Source organism: Plectropomus leopardus, chromosome 15 (genome assembly GCF_008729295.1).
Source record: "Plectropomus leopardus isolate mb chromosome 15, YSFRI_Pleo_2.0, whole genome shotgun sequence".
NCBI lineage: Eukaryota > Metazoa > Chordata > Actinopteri > Perciformes > Serranidae > Plectropomus > Plectropomus leopardus.
Window position 1 is genome coordinate 17893095 of NC_056477.1, and position 20343 is coordinate 17913437.

Consider the following 20343-nt stretch of genomic DNA (forward strand, 5'->3'; position numbering starts at 1 on the left):
CAGCCTCCAAGTTTGAAATTTCAATCTTAAATTGGTGTGCCTCCATTTGGCCAATTTACGGAATACTGTACTTTATGTCAAATACAACAAATGCACAAATTCAACATCCCTCCAAGATACAACACCACAAGACCATTGACTTTTATGATATGAGGAAATATTACATGGTAGAACCTAATCATAAAACATTTAGGTTGTTGATGTTTCAAAGATGATGAATGAATGCTACTTGAACTGTAAATCTCATACCAAATAAAATATACAATATAAACATATGTACAGTACTTAAAAAAAACAAAGAAACTAGGAAACCGGTTGCCTTGAAAAATGCGAGTAAATATAACTATTAATCTTATTTGATGTTTACTTTATATCAAATTGTTAAGTTTACTTAACATTTAGTTATATTTAGTTGATTTTGTGAAGTTTTTTCAACTTAAAAATGAAAAGTTTAATTGAAGCAATCTTTTTAGTTTAAGCAAATTCAGTAAACCAAGTTTACTGTGCTGTATATCTGTAGATCTGTAGATCAGCGACTTAAAACAAATGTTGGCTTGGGACCTCTTCCCAACTCCTCACCCCTCTACCTCTGGAACCCTTGCTTAGAGCACACCCAACTTAAAACTCTACGTTTATTGTGATCTTAACTACACACCTGTAAAGTTTCATGACTGCATTTTGCACCGTTGTGACACTATCTCAGTGACAAAATCTGTCCACAGACACACATAAACACCCTGCAAAATACTTTTAACTGCTTCTGTTCAGTTCCTGCTCAATAGGCATCTCTACCACATACTGCCACATATTACACACAAACATGGACTAACTGTGTGTGTATGTGTGTGGGTGCGTGTGTGTAAAAATGAACACCGGACCCTAAAGAGATTTCATATCTTTGATAGGCTTGTTTTGTGGTCTCCCCGTCAGCAAAAACAGTATGCTACTTCTTTGACTGAGCAAGAACTGCCCTCTAAATTTCCTTCTGACACAATTAATGATACTCTTAAGACAAACATCATAGCACTGTGTGTGCTTACCATGATTTTTTGTTGACATGAGAAATGTGCTAACACTGTGGCAGTCTGCATTCGCACAGAATGCAAAAAGCAGCAAAGTGAGAAAGAGTGTGGCTACATTGATCCATCACTGCACAGAGAAGAATTTGATGGAGCGCCGCTGTACATCTTGTTTTGTTTTTGAATTCCTGTTACATAATTCAAGCGCTGTCTATTCAAAATGCAGCAACACGAACAGCAACAAAAACAAAGTTTTGAGTAAAAATCTATTGGATGAAAAGATGATAACTACAAAATGTAGCTGTCCCTTCCAGAACATTTATTGACTCCAGAATTTTCTTTTTTTTTTCTTTTTCCTGTAAATAGAGACACATCTGGCACAGGCAGACACGTCATTAATCCTGCCCAACAAACAGTGAACAACTAAATTTAGGCACTTAAAAATAATTATATATGGGCAGACAAACCAGATATCGAATTAGTCATCATAGCTGTGTTTCCCATAATCATAGGGAGCAGCATGCCTGTGAGTCCTTCTCATGCACTGACCAAAAACTGGGTTACTTGAATAAGTGGGTTAAGAATAGAAACATCTTTGCATGTAAACACCAGGCACTGCGGCCAATTTACCCCACTGCTACACACCTGGACCACCTCCTCAGTACTGCTAATGAAGGCACAAAATGATTAAACACTGAGTTTATTCAAAATTTGTTAACGGTAAAGCTGTTATAGACCCAGGTCTATTTTTGGACATAATGTAGAAATATAGCCACTAACTTCTTTCTCACAGTGGTGTGCAAGTACTTAACCACAGCTGCTCTCCGTCTTAAACAATGCTCATAGTAAACCTCTGACATTGTGATCACCCAGTGTTGTCTACTCATGAAAGCACAAATACAATAAAACCAGAAATCTGCTGAATGTTTAAAGAAGAAGAAGTAAAAAGAGGAATGTGGAACAGCCTGGGTGCAGGTGTGCTGTCTTGGAGGTCTACACTAAAGAAAGCCACCTCCATTAAATGACCTAAATTAAAAAAAATACGAGTCGGCTCAAATTGTGTGCCTCTGTTATGTCATCTGTAAGTCTCCAATTACAAACTGTGCTACACAACTATGCTGTGAGCTTTGATACGATAAGTTCACAGCATAGCTGTGTAGCACAGTTTGTAATAAAAGCTTCAATATATCACTTAAAAGCTTCAATATTTTAGAAAATACAAACATTTTAATGTAGCCACTGTAACATCTTCCACTGGTTGTGGATTCCTGTTTTGAAACCACAAGTTTTGCATTCTGGCTGTTAAAACTAGAAATTGGATTTTAGATTTTTGGTGATTTAACGGTAACGTCGGGCATAACTGTATTACGGTTTACTAGATTATTTAGGAATCCCAACTGTGCAATTGATATCGACATAAATACAGATGTTCCACATACCATGGAAAATTTTCAGGAAGGTATGAAGGTATAAAAAAACTGCTCACGCCTAAGTATGGGGTGGATCTGGGCCTGCCAATCAAATGGGCCACACCACTATGTGCATAACCTTAAGCCTTCATAAAGTTCAAACTAGTGAGTAGGGCTGCACCAGACTTAAAATTATGTCAGTTAAATCAGATTTGACCACTCAATACGAATATTCAACAATTCGTTTTTTTCAATATAAACTTTTAAAGTTTTAAAGTTTAAATGGGTCCAGCGGGATATTCAGCGTGACACTAGCATTCATGTAAACAAGCTAACAGCACTAACGCCACTAACAACGGATTGGAGATGCCCAACAACTTTTAACAACAACAATAGATATCAAGCAAAAACTAGAGTCTGAGTCATGTTGCTGTTGGTTTTAAATTCACCACTTCTAAGCAGAAGAGAGAAGATACTGTTATCTCAGAGCCCAACATGCAGTGTCTCTTCCTTCTCTGTGCTGCTGCATCATGCACGCAACTGCTTATAACAAAGAGTAGCATAAAAGTCAAGAGCACTCAATCCACAGCAAAAATGTCAGAAGCACACTAGACAGGAAAAGAGGACTCCTAAAGAAGATGCCAATTTTGCTGTGATACTTCCCGATATGTATGTGACTATTTGTTTGCTAACATGAACATGAAATGTTAAACAGTATAACGCTTGTTGCTGTGAATTTGTGAAGTCTACAGAGAAAAACAAAAAAAAAAAAGGTTAATGCTGCCTTGGATATTTAGTGTAATTTTTGAAAAAATATGATAATAATGATAATATGAAAAATGATACACATTGGCTATGCTTAAGGCCATAATTTCCACTGGGGAATGTGTGGGGCATGATTTTGCCTTTAAAAAAAAAGTTCCAGGTTATTTACAGTTTAAATATAACTAAATCACAGCATCCTCTCTTAAGGGTGTCCTCTGCCGCCCAGCTGTCATAATCTAAATGAAAGAGCACTCTGACTTGACACGAATGCAGATGCACTCATCTAGGTCGCCTTTGGCTGTTACCCTGCGCTTACAGCAATAAGCTTCATGAGCTGTAGCGAGCGCTTTGGTGACTGTTTTTGAACTCTGAGTTTTGCCTCTCAGGCTACACACAGAGTGCCTTTAGCCTTTTGATTGGGGGAGCTTGCTGGGGCCCTGCTTAGCAAACAGGAGCTTTGCAAACAGCAGACACGAAACAGTGATGGAAAAATAAATAAATTAAACAAACAAGAAAAGACTTTTAGGTATACTTTGATTTATGTGTATCCTATGACATATTCCTCAAAAGAGAAACATAATTTGATGTAAAGTTTAAACAAAAAAAAATGTTGTCTGTTGATTAGAAAAACTCAGATCTTTACCGGAAACTATACATTCTTACACAAAAGACACCCTGACTTTATTGTGTCCTCCAAAGAGCGAAAATAAACCTCTGCCCTTGGCTATGCTATATAAAAATGAGTTCATTCTTTCAGCACAGTGGCCATTCTCCACAGGTTTATATAAAGACCATTTGGGTATTTTAACCTGCTGTGAAGCAATCAGGGGTTAAACGCCATAATGTTGGGAGCTATTAACCACTAAGAATTTTTAGGGAAAACCGCTGGTACAACCATGAGCTCATTGTTGCTTTTTTCTACCTTTTTTTAAATGCAGCTGTTGTTCAGGCTGGAAACAGAGGTCTCAAAGCAAAAATGGAAGAAAAGAACCTCATTTTGCCCTCAGCAATGAAATATCACCAGCCTGCTCAGACCTTTGTTCACTGAAGGGGCACACCCTCATACTGAGACTGAACACCTGCTACATTTCAATATTTTGTCGCCTCTCTGTGTGCCTTCGCTTTCATAATGTTAGACTGTTATTCTGTGAGAGAGATTCCTTTGAAATATCTTTGATCTCAGTAATTGTACTATGGGGGTAAATGTGTTATTGTGAGGGCTTACTGTCACAGTTTATTGGTTTAGTTACACTAAGCTTAAGTAATGAGTCAAATGCAACACTTTTTTAAAGGTCTCAGTAAATCTAACCTCTATGTTCTACAGGGCTGCCCTCTAAAAGTCGAACATATGAATCATCTCTGTCAAACTCAATATGAATAAAGAAATAAACACTCAAATTTTCATATTGAATAGCCTAATAATAATTATTATATTCTGAGTTGAGAACGGCACTAATATTCTACTGCCATCTCAGCCATGACTCTCCTATAAAGAGATTTTTAATCTTGGTGTGGCATCTTCCACCTTTAATCATTATTGTTACAGAGCATATTATGAACTATTACAAAGCAAAACAGTAAATATGGCTTCCATTAAATAAATGTATGTAAAGTAGAGCTGTCCTCTGATGGTCGCAGATTAAAATCATCAATCGGAGGCCCCTTGGTCGCCTTAATCTTCAAATCGAGTAGTCAGTGTTTTAATTAATTTATTTTTTGCCGGTCAGTGTGCAGTGTACTTCTGGGGGCATTTCCATCCCCACATGTAGTGGCAGATTGAGCATTCCTCACTTTCATGCTGCCCTCCAATAACAGAAGCTGTGGACCCGGACCCAGACCCAAACCCAGAATGAGCCTGAGTGAGATGGAGGCAGCAGCCCAGAGGAACAGAGGCTTTACCCTGTGAGGCTCTGGGATAACCTTAACTTCTGCCCTCTGTGCTGAAGCTGTTAATTTACAGCTCACTGTAACTTAATCCGAAACAGTCTCTAGCTTTTGTTTGATATCTAATGTGGACAGAATATGTTATTGCATATTTCTGATCCATCGCTATCATCACTAAATTGGCTTGTTAATAATAATGCTACTGCGCCACGTCGCCGTCACCCTAAACTTCCCGCCGAAATCCATTCAAACTTTTAAACTCAATCTGGAAAACAGGAACAAATAATCCAATATTTGTGTTAAACAGCCAAATCTAATAACACATTCTGGAGTCGGCATCTGACCTAATCATTACAATCCATATAGATGATTAGCTTAATACACTATGGAGGGTTTTTCTTAAGAAAAAACAAGCAAACAACACAATACAAAAAACACTGTAAAGACTCATTTATAAGTCATCCCTCTAATTTATCACTTATGGCCCACTAGTGTGTGTTTCTGCAGAGACTCTACCCTCTGCCTGTGTATTTTATTTTTAATAGTGTGTTCAGGATGTCCCTGGGCAAAGCATGCAGGTGAGATTGGGACCAAAAGGCAGTGACCAGGTGAGTGATTGCAACAAGCACGCATCCGAGAGGAAGCTACGTACAAGAATTACAGACACAGCGCTGAAAAAAAAAAAATATAACAAACGAGAGTGAAGCTGGGGTTGGCTTTCACTTTTGCTGGCAATACTGTTTACAAACAGTAACAAACAATTCCTGCACGGTATGCCACCATTAAATAACAAAAAATATCGTAAATTCAGCTCAGGGTAATTATATTGAAGTGTAGGCGCAAAAGTGAAAGTGCATTATGTTCTATATAACTTAATTGAGACAAGAAAAAGGGGTCAGTGATATTCACATACATCTGCCAAAGCAGCTGTTTTAGAAAATGAAACACATCCACTATAAGTCATATTGTCTACCTCCTCTATAAAAAAGAACAATTACTCAAAATGAATGCAGTAAGGGCAGACTCTTCCCAACACATCTTTGGCAACAAATATTCTCAACACATCTTTTTCAATATCATATTAGGTATGTGTCAGTTCTCATGTTGGCACAGCTTCACAGTAGCTCATTAACCAACTGTTTGGTAGGACACAATCTCAATCTTGTGGAAGGTGAAGGCTAGTGTAGCATGCCATGCAAATAAAGGGGTTTGTTCTCCATCTGGCCAGGAACACCTCTGGGGATATTCTGAGCCATGGAGACCAAATGGTTTTTGCATGTAAAGGGACCACACAATGCTTCTGAATTAATTCACTATACTGCAAGAATCATATTTCTCCACTCTAGAGGCAAGACGATTGTCCCCTTGTCAAGCAGCTCGCTTTCACCATTGAAATATGCCAACTTGTCACCCAAAACCCCATTAAAAATGCAGTAATGGGCACTCTAATACAGCTGGAAATAATGTAACATATTATGAAGTCTTTGATAAATCTAAAACATTAAGTGCTACACTCATATATTGGTCTTTCCATTGTGTAAATGCAACAATGTGAGACATTATTACTCTTAGCCATCATAACCAATTTAAACAAACATTGAATAAAAAAATTTCTATTTCTCTGTCCAAGATTTTTTGGGCAGGTCTAAAAGCATGTTCCATGATACACTGAATCCATCTTTAACATAAACCCCCATTACATCCCCCTCATACACTTTATTATTATAAATATATATCTGCAAATGAACATAGTTACCAATCCTCAAATGATCAGTTACCAATTTTAAATCTAGAAAAGTTCTAGAAAAATCTGAGTCATTACAATCACATTAAAAGGTATTAACAAATAATGTTTTTTTGAATTTCTTCTGTGCGTGTCTTGATTTATTTACCATCTCAAACAAGATCAAAACATGGCATTTTATTTGCATCTTTTCCAGAAATGAATCAAAGAGTACAGTTGCAGTTCAATAGCATTTTATAGCACTGCATTGTAGATCTCTTTGATGGATGTGTTTCCACGTCTATTAATAGTTGTGGCTGATAAAAGTTCAAATGGGTCATGGATTGTTTGTGAACTGTTAACACATTTTGAGGCAGCGATGTTGCCTGTGACAGATATTATCACTGGTCAAAAAAAGCCATAGATTTGCAGTACTTTGAATTAATGGTGTGTAAGATATTTCACCACCAATTCTTTGTGGCTTGTAAATCAAAGTCTTTTTCCATTACAATAAAAGAAAAACACTATTTTACCTGCCAAGAAGCTTGAATGTTCTGAATTGAATTAAAAGTAAAAGGCTATAATTATTTTTTTCTTGCCTAAGTAGATGAATCCTAGACAGACTGAAAGCCAGAAGTTTGCAACAAAGGATTGCAAGCCTGGATACTGCTGTCTAAATGAGCAAACAGAGCAAGGACACTCACACCTACAGCAAAGATTGTGTACAGAACTCAGGCTGTTGTACCTCGGCCTTGTACCGTAATCTGCCGTGAGTGATGCTATGCATGTTTGTTTCATTTGTTGTGGTTGTCGGCCGGTAACCCTCACCCCAACCTCTCGCCTAACTCTCCCATTTTCAGGTTGCTCTTCTATCAGGTTTGGCACTCCCTGCTGAGGCTCCTCATTAAGAGGAAAGTGGAACATCTGTGCTGGTCAGGCAAGATGACTTAGGCCTCCTGGCCAGAGCCTCAGCAGAGAGCCACTGCTAGGAAGAACAAAAACCTCCTTCAGGAGCCCTCTACCATCTAGACGGGATAACTGCTTTCCTTATATTTTCTTTTAAGATGACTCTTTCAGCTGGCTCTGGTTTTATTCTGGCCTCCAGGTTCTCACAGTATACCTTTGTAGACAAAACTCATTTCCATTGTGGCTGTGTTTTACAAATCCCTTTAATGCTACTCCCAGTAGGCACCTCCTAATGGTTGCCTTTTAGTTCCTGTTGAACTGACACACAAAAAGTTGCCACATCACCCTTTTTGTGGGACTGATATAGTGTAGTGAAGTGTCTTGGGGAAACTATGACCGAACACTTAGCTTTAGAACACACTCAGTACAGCAGGCTTGAGAAAAATGCTCATTAAACTCACCATAAAACTGATTTAATAAAAGACCCCTGTCAACTGGTATTGGATATTGTTAGAAGTCTGGCCATGAAAAGTTTGACAGTGACCATCCACTATCACAGCATCACTATTGTCTCATTAGATACTGGTGTTTCTGTAATTAAAAACAAGTTGAAGTGAAGCATATACACTACAGCCTAACGGATACTAGATTTTTGAGGCTGATAGATACTTGAGGGATACAAAAATCGAATAATGAGATATTATCCTGTATAGTATATATATTTTTACGTTAACACGTCATACCCAAATATTTTTATTAAGGACCTATTAAAAGTTCTGTATACTGCATTCAGAACATTAATATGGCGGCAAAGAACAAGCATTTTTTTGCCGTTAAAAGGTGTAGTGGAGCAGTCCCTGTGTAAGTGGGCTATATCACTGGCTAGCTAAACACCACCACTCTGCACTGGTTCATAGTGCGATTATGGGTGGTTACTCCTGATAATGGTGATGGAGGTGCTGCCAAAACATTGCGCCCACATTCCAGTACCCCCCAACCCCAAAATCAACACCGTTAGCACTGCCAGCACTGTTGATGTTGTTAAAACTGTTTGTAATGTTAGCACTGTTAGCTGCTAGCCGATGGCTCAGCCACCACCATGTTGAAATCCATGTGCAGACCATCCCACCGCAGACTCTGATTCATAGATTTGCTTTGAATGCTGTAAACCGAATCACTGTGATGTTGCACCAACAACAAAAATCAATTGCAGGTAGTTAACTGGCAATTCATTTTAACTTTGCAGACGTGTAATTAAAAATTAAAAATTAGCAGACTTGTTCACGGAAGCTAAACAATGTACTTCTGTGGACAGGGCCACAGCAAAACTTTTAGCCACCTAAATCAAATCAGTTTAAGTATACCCTTTATATAAACATTTCTTAGCTTTACCTCACACACTATCCAATCAAGCAACTCCAGTGTTATGGTAAGTGGAATTACTATTTTTGTCAATGGGGTCTGGTGGCTTAGAGATAAGGCTGTCAGTTCCCCCTCAGAAAACACTGACAGCAACGCAAAGTGGTAAAAATATTCTAAATATAACAAACATTTTAACGGTCATATAATTTTTAGATAAGCAATTTTTTAGGTGGCTAAAATAGTAATTGTGGCAGCATTTGCTCAGCATTGTTTGATTTGAAAATACATTACACAAGGGTTTTTACATAAACAAATATTCTGATTTGGTCTATAGAGCTCATTTAAATTTGTTTTACTAGAAAATTGTCACAAAGACACATTGAGCTATAATTTTACAGTTTCAGAATTAGCTTGTCAATGCTTGCTGGTGGACAAACTCTGTAACTGCAAAACTTAATTATTTCAAACCCTATCTTTGGCATTTCTATTCTGCTATTTGTCATTTGTCAACTAAAATTTACACTGATAACAATGTTCATACATGGATGACCCACTGTCTCCTCGACATACTGTGTCTAAATGTCTAAATTGTTTAAATGACCCAATGTCATCTTGTCAAAATTTGAAAAAAAGGAAGGAGCACCAGCTTCATGCCTCAACCGCAGTTCAATAACACCTCTAGCTGCAAAATACACCCCATGTCTAGACAATTGATGTATTCCATAATATGGCCTCGTTAACAGCACAAACCTTCATGTCTACCCTGAGGCATGTTCTACCATGGTGCAGCTGCCAGGAATTCCAACTGCGCCCATATATACTGTAGGAGCACACATTGGCTGTATTTGAGCATGGACCATGCGGCTCAATTCGGCTGCCGTTGGACTGTGTATCGTGTTATTTGGGCTGTGCAAAATTTGCTATTATGTTTTCATTTCATTAGTCCAGATTCAGGATCTCAAGGCAAATGAGAGGAATTTTTATGCATTTTTGTGGTGCATATGCTGCCAGTATACTGTTCTTATGCCAATTACACAACCATGGTCCATGACTAACACGTGTGCTGTTTTATGTCATATGAACTCATCAAACCCCATTTCCTTAATTCACTTCATTTCCATCCCCTGTACTCCTACCACACACCATGCAAATAAGCACAGCTAAAAGCCATGGACAAAATGGCTAATTGGTGATGATTTTATTGCAAGTTAACCTTGGTAATGTTTACTGTGCGGTGTCCATTTCAAGTGTGTGGGATGTGATTTGCCTATAGCAGTAAATCTGGCAAACATAGGCAGACAGATTTCAATTTAATTAGGCCTTGGAATAATGTGAAGCCTACACAATTTCCTTGACAAATAACCTACACTGAATGGTAAATAACAAGTCTGTAAAATCGTTGTACTGGGATCAAGCCATGGGTCGTATAACAGCTCTGCGTTTGTTCAGTAGTAGCTATGTAGGATGGATTTATGGTGAATAATAATGGAGAGTAGTGAGTCACAATGCTTGTGAAGTGAAGACAACCAAGCCCACGCAAAGCTCTTGGTGTAATGTATGCAGCCAGCACCCAATTTCCTATTCCTCTCCAAGGAAGCCTTCTGAAACTAACCCAGCCGCTCTATTTATATCTGGCAACATCTTTTCATCTCGGCGCTGATAGAGCCATTAGGTACAGCACAACCCTATAGCATCTTCACCTGCACACTGATAAGTTTGAATGTTAAAACACTCTATCATTTACAATTCCTCAGCTATCAGGGGGCTGACTGATAAACCTCCTAACAGGTCATATCAACAAAAAACATGGTAATTTTTATTGTTTCTTTACTGATATGTTGCTTTTTTTTAAAATATAAAACTGACTGGGCCTTTGAATTGAACATGAAAAAGATTTCCATGTGTTGAATTTCAGATGTGTCTCTCTCTCTCTCTCTGTGTGTGTGTGTGTGTGTGTGTGTGTGTGTGTGATCTCATGCCTCAGTGAGTGTGTATATCTAAGCCATTTCTGAATGCGTGTGAAGGAGCAAGAATATGACCATTAACCTGATTACTTTATATATCTAAATTAGAGTGATCATTTTTTTTTTGCAACTGCTTTACATTTGCAGTAATTTGATCTCCTGTTTAGTACCAATAGCCGTGTTTCCACCAAATACTTTGGTATACTACCATAAGGAATTCTATGTAAATCATACAGACATGTTCCTAAGCTGTAGATCTGTTTAGCACTGCAGACAGTACTTATATAGTAATCTTCTATTTTCTCTTCATGGGTGATGCAAGGCAAGTAAAGTTTATTTATGCGGCACATTTCGGCAACTGTGCAACAGCAAGTGCTTGTCATAAAACATCAGAAGCATTTAGACAAAGTGCAAAAGAAACATATATCAGGGCATTTGAATGCAATTTATAATGCCATTGAAGAGCTAGAGAATAGAAAATACAAGCAAGACTAACACAGGTATAAAAAACAAGAATAAAAGTTACAGTGGGGGACATCTGCACCTCGTTTATCGTCCACGAATGCACATGGGCATTGTCGAAACAAAGAAGAACAGGCTGGAGGGTTTAGAGTCTCTGTTGCAATCGACTACATATTTAAAAGTAGCAGGTTTGTGTATTTAATTCCTTATAGAGCAGGAGCGTTGAATTTCTATTAACCAATAAACTGACTGTAGTCTTTCTAGCTCCAGCTTTTAGTGTCAGAACAGTGAACTCACTTTAACAGAGTGGTGACAAAAAAACAGGACTGCATGGTGTGATTCTGGAATCATCGACAACCTTTGACAACGATAATGCAAAACTAACCGTTCTAATGTGTGACAAACTGGACATGAGGACGTGAGGCTAATGCTCACCCACTATAATTTCATACTTCTGTGTGAATTTATGTCTTTTACTGTTACTATGGATTCCAACAGCCACTACAAATTACAAATGTATGAGAAACAGACTGCCCACACAAGTTACATTTATTTAGCCATACCTTGACATAATTTGGTTCAAATATGTCCGCATTTACGCACATACTAAACAGATGAATAGACGGCGGAGAAGAAGAAAATTTCGTTTAAAGAATAGTGACTTGCTTCTATTGATTTTATAGTAATCAATTTCACCTTGAAAAGTCGTCATTTGAATCTATTGTTGCAGACACGATTTGCTGACTACAGCTTGAATTCCCATGGGGAATGAAAATACCATCCTTTAATCAGCATGTACAGTATGCACGAGGTTCATTAAATGGCCTGTGGCAAAATCCTACAAACAATGCACTAGAGGACCAGTGAAATCTGCTTTGTTTGCCCCTTTATGAACAAGCTTTTGTATGGAGGGATGTCCTTTAGGAGCAAGGATCTACTGTGAATTCACACATTTCAGAACATATGGTTAGATTAGATTGCTTGCTTATAGAACCTACTGGTGTAATTAGATATTTTTAAAGTGGAGTGGAGGTAAATGCAAAGCATTTATTCAATTTGGAAGTGTGCAGTTTTAACAGCATTTATGTAAATAACGGCATTTCGTGTCAAATTATTAGTCAAAAATAATTCCCAATTCTATCCTGCTTATTCCTATTTACAGTTGTAAAAAAATGTTCAAAGGTAAAACTGACTGCTTTATATGGCAGTGTGTTTGATGTGTGAGAGGTAAGAGGCACAGTGAAAAGAGCTTTATCTTTTGCCCAGTGACTGGAGCTAATAGGTTCACCCGGATGACTTGTTTGGACAGTTAACAAGTAATAGAAAGGAAAATGAGTGACAGCTTTATGCAAAATAGAAAGAACTGTTTAATCAGGAGTTGATTGCAATGACATGCCAAATGTCTTAAGAGCTGATAAATACACATTAGGCTATTAGGGTGCAGCCAAAATAACCTACTACAGGCTTTATATAACGTAGGATTTTTTAAAAAATGATCATTTTTATTGAACACAAGGCTAATGTTGATTTTTATCCTGGTCTTGGACAGGTCCTGCAAGGTATTGTATCAATAAGTAATCATCACAGTGTATGGGGGGGCAGTATGTAATGAATACGCACTGAGGATACAGCCAAGTATGTTGTACTTGCAGCTGATGCCAAACGGAAAGAGGAAAAACCCAGCCACCACGAGTTTTCCTAGTTTTGGTCACTATCAGGGGGGCAAAAAACCAAGATAAGACAGTAAGCAAGTTCTTTTCATAAGGAATAAAAAGGCCAAAGGTCAACCCTGTTGTCTTTTCTTCTCAAAAATTGGAATGGAAAATGTGTTAAAATCCAGGAAATGTATTGAAATCAATGCAACCAATTTTCTGGCAAGCAGATTGGATCATTATGCTTAACACTCTCTTTCTGACCCAGATTCCAGCTACATTGACTTTTAAATCCAGCACAAAACAAGCCTTCATTTTTGTATTAATCAATCATGTTAAGAAAAAAAAATTCTCACATTAGCTTATCCCTGTAGGATTTTACAGAGGTATCAGGAGTACAGTTCAACTCATGATTTATGCACAAGAAAACAGTCGTCTCTTTTGATAAAGTACATTTCAGAAGAAAATTAAAAATGATGCAAGCTTAACTGTGACAAGAAAATCTGTCACCCACTTTTGATCTGTGATGTAAATGTTCACCTTTTTTTTTGTAATTTAGGCTGTACAAATTGTGTACGTACAGTAACCAAAACGATGTAGTTACACTAACAAAAAAGGGGCTATAAAAAGCACTATTAGTATGAGGCTGTAGCGGTGTATTTACTCACCAGCTGGGCATCTGCAGGAGGCAGTTCCATCGGAGCGTGTCAGGCAGGTGGAGTTGTGCAGGCACGGATTGTGAAGGGGGTCACAGGGGTCATAAGGCTGGTTGCACAAGGGGCCACTGAAGAAGGGGGGACAGGTGCAGGAGAACTCCCCAGGTACGTCTGACTCCTGACATCGAGCTCCATTTAGACAGGGCCCGGACTCACACTCATCCACATCCTCCGCACAGTCCACACCTGTCCAGCCGGGCGGGCACAAACACCTTGGATACACCAAAGAGGAGATATGGCACTGTAGAGGTCACTGCGGCATAAATTAAAATGAATCCCTCATAAAGAAACACTTACAACTTATGTAGTAGTTTTCTGAGGGGGTTGAGGGTGTTGTGCTCTCAGAGACAACTGTGCTAAAAAATGAATAGGGCAGCGGTACTGTGGGGCGCTACAGATAAACTACCACATTAATACAAATTCAACACATTTTTGTGCATGCATGTACACAGTGATGCAGTGACTGTATTGGCACAGCAATCCTGGATCTTTATGTGAGACAGTGCAGAGAATTTAAAGGTTAATTGAACCACTGGTCAGAGCAGCTTTTAATTCTGGACAGCTGAATGTAGGACACAGGAGGTTAGAGCACTGAGTGGGGATTAAATGGAAATGTATGCATGCTAGACACCGACAGCGAGAGACAGAGAGATGGAGACAGAGAAACACAGATTTCTGAAGCATCTGCTCTTAAGGCAGGTGAATATTCCACTTGGTGGCAGTGAGTAGCCGAGCACTAGCAACCACTCCACCTCGCGTTCCTTCTCATCCCCCAACTTTCCACCTGAAGCAGTTTTACGTCTCCCCAGCGAGCAGAGGGCATTAGCTGAAGCAGATACACCAGCTTTTTCCTCCAATGAGTCACAGATCCCCTGAAACCTTTTCATGCTGTGAGCCATTGATTGACTCATTTGTTTTACCTGCCATCTGCAATTCATTATCTCCGCTGCCGGTGGAAGGACATATTGCTATCTCTGAACGGCTTCTTTTTCTTGCATTTATTAAGTGACTGATGCAAGTTGTGAGGACAGTGCCCTCGGGCAGCCTCGCGCACCTACTTGTAGCTGTTGAGAAGGTCTGTGCAGGTGGCGTTGTTTTTGCAGGGCTGCGATAAACATTCATCAATTTCTTGTTGGCAGAACTCCCCCTCCCAGCCCGGGTGACATACACACTCATAACTCTGCAATAGAAAAAAACTCCATTAGAACACCTTTGAAATATAGTGACACCTTACATCTGCACTTGTCTTAGCGTAGTAATTTACGTTGTCAGTCTATCAATTATAACAGCAATACACACCATTAAACTAGAAATGAGTGTATACACATACGGACGCTTTTAATTAAGTTGTTCTGGAGCACTCAGAGGACAATCTGACACTTTGTTTACTATTTATACCTGTTACATTTTAGTAAACAAACAGTGCAATGCTTGTATTTGCAAAAATATTTCAGAATAAGACCTCCCACTCACATAAAGATCGTTCCTGTGAAAATCTGTTTAAACTGTGGAAGTGTCATGCTTGTCCTAAATGTTCACATTACTGCCATGCAGATGTATTCCTCCTACCACCCACCCTCTGCATAATATGCAAGCCTGTTTTTTTGCACGCTATTCAAGGTATATGGTACAAGCCTTTATCAGGCATACAGTATTACCACTGCATATTGTGTATGGAGAGGAATTTTCACAGAGAAGCAAACATGTAAAAAATGTTTGATAGAGGTTTGTCTGGTCTTTTTTAAACCAATGACTACATTGATTCTGTTGCACATTAAGACACAGAATTATATACAGCCCCTAGTCTTGCTAATCTTTTTCCATCCCTCCATTCAGAGAGGTATGTGGACTGCTTGTCCTTTATTTCATCATTGCAATCTGCATTATGATAATTAATCATGGCAAAGAAGATGAATGGTTTGTCGTCTATTATTTTCAGAGGTTTAATTTAAATATCCTCTTTGCGAACAGGATGAAGGCAGTCATATGGCCAGTGGTTTTGCAGGATTCCTCATTGCCAACATCCTGTCTAAAGGTCCGAGGTGCTGCTGGTTGAATGCATGCTAATCTGTATTTCATACACTGGAGGGGAGCCATTAGACTTTGTATGATATAATTTGTACATTGTGGGCCCTATGGTGGTGGGGGGAAAATGCCGTCATCTCATGATAAATTAGATACCTTCAGGAGACTCCTATTCCTTACCCCTGGCAATAGAACATAATCTCATTTTTGCTGCTAAGTCACCTTCAGGGACCGCAATTCTCCAAAATAAGCTAAAGCTCTGTGGGACACAGTGTTCAGAGAGAGGAATAGCTGCACTGTAAACAAGACTATGCGGAGGGGTTTCCAAAAATCGTCCCTATTTGAATAATGAGTGCAGAAAAAAAAAAAAATGGTGGAATAGAGAACAGTATGACTATGAAATGTTGGTTGAAATTTCATTATATCCCTCATATCACACCCCATTCCTCTCTGCAGTGTCCTTTTGTCTTTGGATTGGGAGTATTCAGTTTATCCCAGAAAATTACACTGAATGTTTTAACCAGGATTTTGTGCTGGGGCAATTCTGAAACCTTGTCATGGAATTCCTTGTAGACTATTTCATAATATGGAGAGGAAAATGAGCATTTGTCCTTCAGTTATCCTGAAATTGCTACAGTAGCACTTTCTTGAAAACAAGGTGTCTTGATATCCACAGGAGAATATGCTGTTTTAACTGAATATGAGTGCTAGAAAATTACCAATGAAAGCCTTAAGTTAGTGTTCAATGATGTTATTCGGATTGGACAATATGGAATCAGACATTGCTGTATTGTTTTTTTTTTTGTTTTTTTTTACCAAAAACCTCTATATTGTGATTAGATTGTAGGATTGACTATTGTTGCTTTCAAAAATATACACACAATGAAAGTTTTCTTTTTCAGTATTGTGGATTTAATGACTAAGTATTTTAAAGCAAATAATAGAACAGCTAGAACAGTCTGGTAAGTTTAAGTAAGTTAAAAATTATGTCACATTACTGTGAAGCAGCCTTTAAAATCAGAAAACAACTTCACAATATCAATGTAATATCGATATGTTAGCCATATACTGAATGATTTATCAATCTATAATGTGGCTTGCACTATTTTTGACAAAAGATGACCTGTTGGATACAATTTAAAATCAAAGGTCATCAACTACATTTGTCCAAGAGCCAGAATTTTTCTAAGCAAACACGTTCCTAATAAAATTATTTGCATTTAAATCGTTTTTTTTGGAGTTGCTGCAATATCGGAACACATTTTTTCCTCCTCACATTACCAATTAATCATATAATATATAAGTTACTATATAGACCATTCCTGAGCAGTTTTTGTGTAGAAAACTGCCACATATTAAAAAAATTTCAGAGCTAATTTTGAAATGTTGAATTTTAGGAATGTACCGATTTTGAAATTCTGGGCCGATGCTGATGTTTTTATATTGCTGTTTCTTTTGCCGTTGCTGTTATTTGTTCCCACTCTTCTGCAAACAAAGAAATCTACACTGTAAAATAATAGTTTTAATATCACTGCACATATCAAATCCTTCTATAATATCTATTTTATATTGCTGTGAAAATAAAGACATTTCTCCTTTAAACAGCTGCATTCATTCAAGTTAGTCGCTAAAACTACATTTTACAAAATTACATTGAACACATAACGAGAATGTTATAATCTACCTAATTCTAGCACACTCCTGCTTTTACTGAATAGAGCTCAAACACCTCAGAGTATAACTAACTGTAATCTCTGTGAGCTGTTGGTTATGGTCGCAGGCTTCTAACAGCTAACGTTAGCTTTCCTCCTGTAAATGTCAACACAGATTTGTTGTTCATAATGAAGCATAACCAGGGATACAATAAGGTGGGTCCCGTGACGGGACAATAATGAATTTACTGTGTCCTATCGTCCAAAGGTGTCCTGGGGAAGATCTGATTGTCCCTTACAAGTTTTCAATTGTCCCTGGGATGATGGCTGCACAACAGAGAGAGCACAGAGTTCATTTGCTAAACATACATTGTTTTCTTTTTTTTTATCCATGAATTTAAGTTTATGACTGGTAGCCACAGGCCTTTTAAGCCTGCACTGAAATGATGTGACACAACAGAAAAACATCTGCCAGCTTCACTGGTGAATGTCATCTTATTTACCGATGTCAAAAGGCAAATATTGATCTTAAACTGATGAATCCGTGCATCCCTACTGAAATTAGAAATACGTAGAAATTTATTTGTGTTTGAGATTTTGTCTTTCTCAAAGATGAACACTAATGAAAAGTTTTGAAATACTCGGAAGAGCAAATATTTCTTTATTCTCTTCAACCTGTGGGCTCCTCTGGGACTCCATGTGCTCACAACCGAAACATGCTGTTTTTATTAAATAGAACTCATCTGTCTTACATACATTATGCACTAATTTTCAAAGCACAAACTTATTTTAAACCCAAACATTAGGTGTGGACTTTACACCAGGAGTTATCTGTCTTTGTCTAAAAGGAAAAAAAACCCAAAGAGTTTATCTATGACACATCTGTTTCACTACTGCAATCTGTTAGCAAATAAGCAGCTGTTGGAAAAAGGCCCCTGGTACTCATTGCACAGTTTGTAAGCAGCATGCAGCTCCCAGGGCCTTTTTGCAGCTGCAACAGATCAATGTTATTGGCTTAAAAAACACTTGAATAACTACAGAAGTAGAGCTGTGCCTTGCAAAGAAAAAAAGAAGTCTTAAAATGTTCTCTTAAACTTAAATGTGTGCATCTGTAGAAACAGAAAACAGTGCAGACGCCCCAGCACACTTCAAATAAAAAGCACAGCGAACAATATACATTTTAAAAATTTACTAGATCTCTGACGCACAATTTACAACCTAAATTTCACAAACTTAGTGTACATTCATCATAAAAATTAGCATTTACAGAAAATTAAGTGATCCCTGCAGCTAGGCAGACCATCTTGGTTATCTTAAACATCCAACCACCATTATTAAATCCAACTTCTGCTACATTGGCTACAACTATGTAAGCTGTGGATGACAAGCTGTACTGTAAATGTATTATTTTCATAAAGAGGACAAATCATTTGTTAAAGCAGTGGTTGTTTTTCCTTGAAATTTTACATATGCATTCAGAATTTCCTGGCCTTGCCCTTATATATCTCCATAGCCAGGGATGACAGATGCTGCAACCAGCCAAGGAGATAATACTTTGGCTGAGCAATACATTGATTTATCAATATCCCATACAACAGTTAGTTCCGACTGAGTAATTTGATCTGACAAAAGGCATTCCATGAGTCCCGATACAGAGCGTATAGTAGACGTCAGCTGATGTTACAACATACTGTCTGACAAGACCATAAACTCACTGGCATCTTCACTTCACTGGTTAAAAAATAAATGGAAACATACAGATAAATGTATATGATACAAAGGTAATATCCTTTGATTAACCGAAATTTGGCCAAATTCTGGGCAGCATCATTTAACCATGAGGGACCGGTGTGACGCTATGAATGTGAGTTGCTGTTCTTTTCCTGCTGTGGATCCCTGCTATACGTTATTCAGAGGCGTCTGCAGTGTGGTGCTGCCCGTGTTCAGGAGCAGCCACATGTGTTAGTAGAGGCAAATAGCCGATCCAAAAAAAAAAAAAAAAAAATCATAACTTGTCGCCCCCTACTACTGTTAACTAATTAATGGCACTTGTAGAACTGTTATATAAAAGCACTATCACACTCAAGGTCCTGCTGTATGTGGCCTCATGCCTACAGTCGAATCACAGCCAAGGTGATGCTCACTACAACAGTACTCCCTCTCGTGTGATATTGCATAATTGATATGGGATTTCACATCTTCTTAGCTTAGGGATATTGTACTATTGTAAGTTTTGTCTTCTCATGGTTTTAAAGGCAGCATTACAGTAAAATTATATAATTTTCTGAACTTACCAGACTGGACAAGCCGTTGTATTATTTGCCTTTATCCACTAGTCATAATATACACAGTTACTGATGATTATTAATCAAAATCTCATTGTGTAAATATTTTGTGGAAGCACCACATGTTTACCCTACAATATCACCAAAATAACAATGTTAATGTATTGGGTTAGAAAATATCATGATTTTCTCTATATTGCTCAGACCTAGAGTATACCATGCTGTAGAGGGGCCCACAGATAGTAAATTCACTAAATGGCTCCACAAAAGATGAACAAACGAAAAATAAACTGTGGTATATGCTTTATGATCTACTTCATCTCAAAGTGCAGCCTTTTTAGAGACATCAAATTACTGATCCACAAACCTAATACACATTGTAATGAACACTATTGTGGAAAAAAAAGACACTCTGGTCAAATAATGGCACATTAGTATGCATTTTATATCTAACATTTCCAACTGTTAACTCTGGTGTAATTTTTCCAAGTGAACATTGGTAACTTTTTGGTCATTTTG

At 38.0% G+C, this 20343-nt stretch overlaps 1 protein-coding gene across 1 annotated transcript in view; it reads right to left on the reverse strand.

Annotated features, from left to right (window-relative positions):
* Window positions 1-20343, reverse strand: part of eys (eyes shut homolog) — a 194179-nt gene that overhangs the window by 113697 nt on the left and 60139 nt on the right. The window contains exons 23-24 of the mRNA XM_042502421.1: window positions 14921-15042; window positions 13815-14074 (exon numbers count right to left, since the gene is read on the reverse strand). Of these exons, the coding sequence (XP_042358355.1) occupies window positions 13815-14074; window positions 14921-15042 (382 nt within the window). The remainder of the gene's footprint in view (window positions 1-13814; window positions 14075-14920; window positions 15043-20343) is intronic.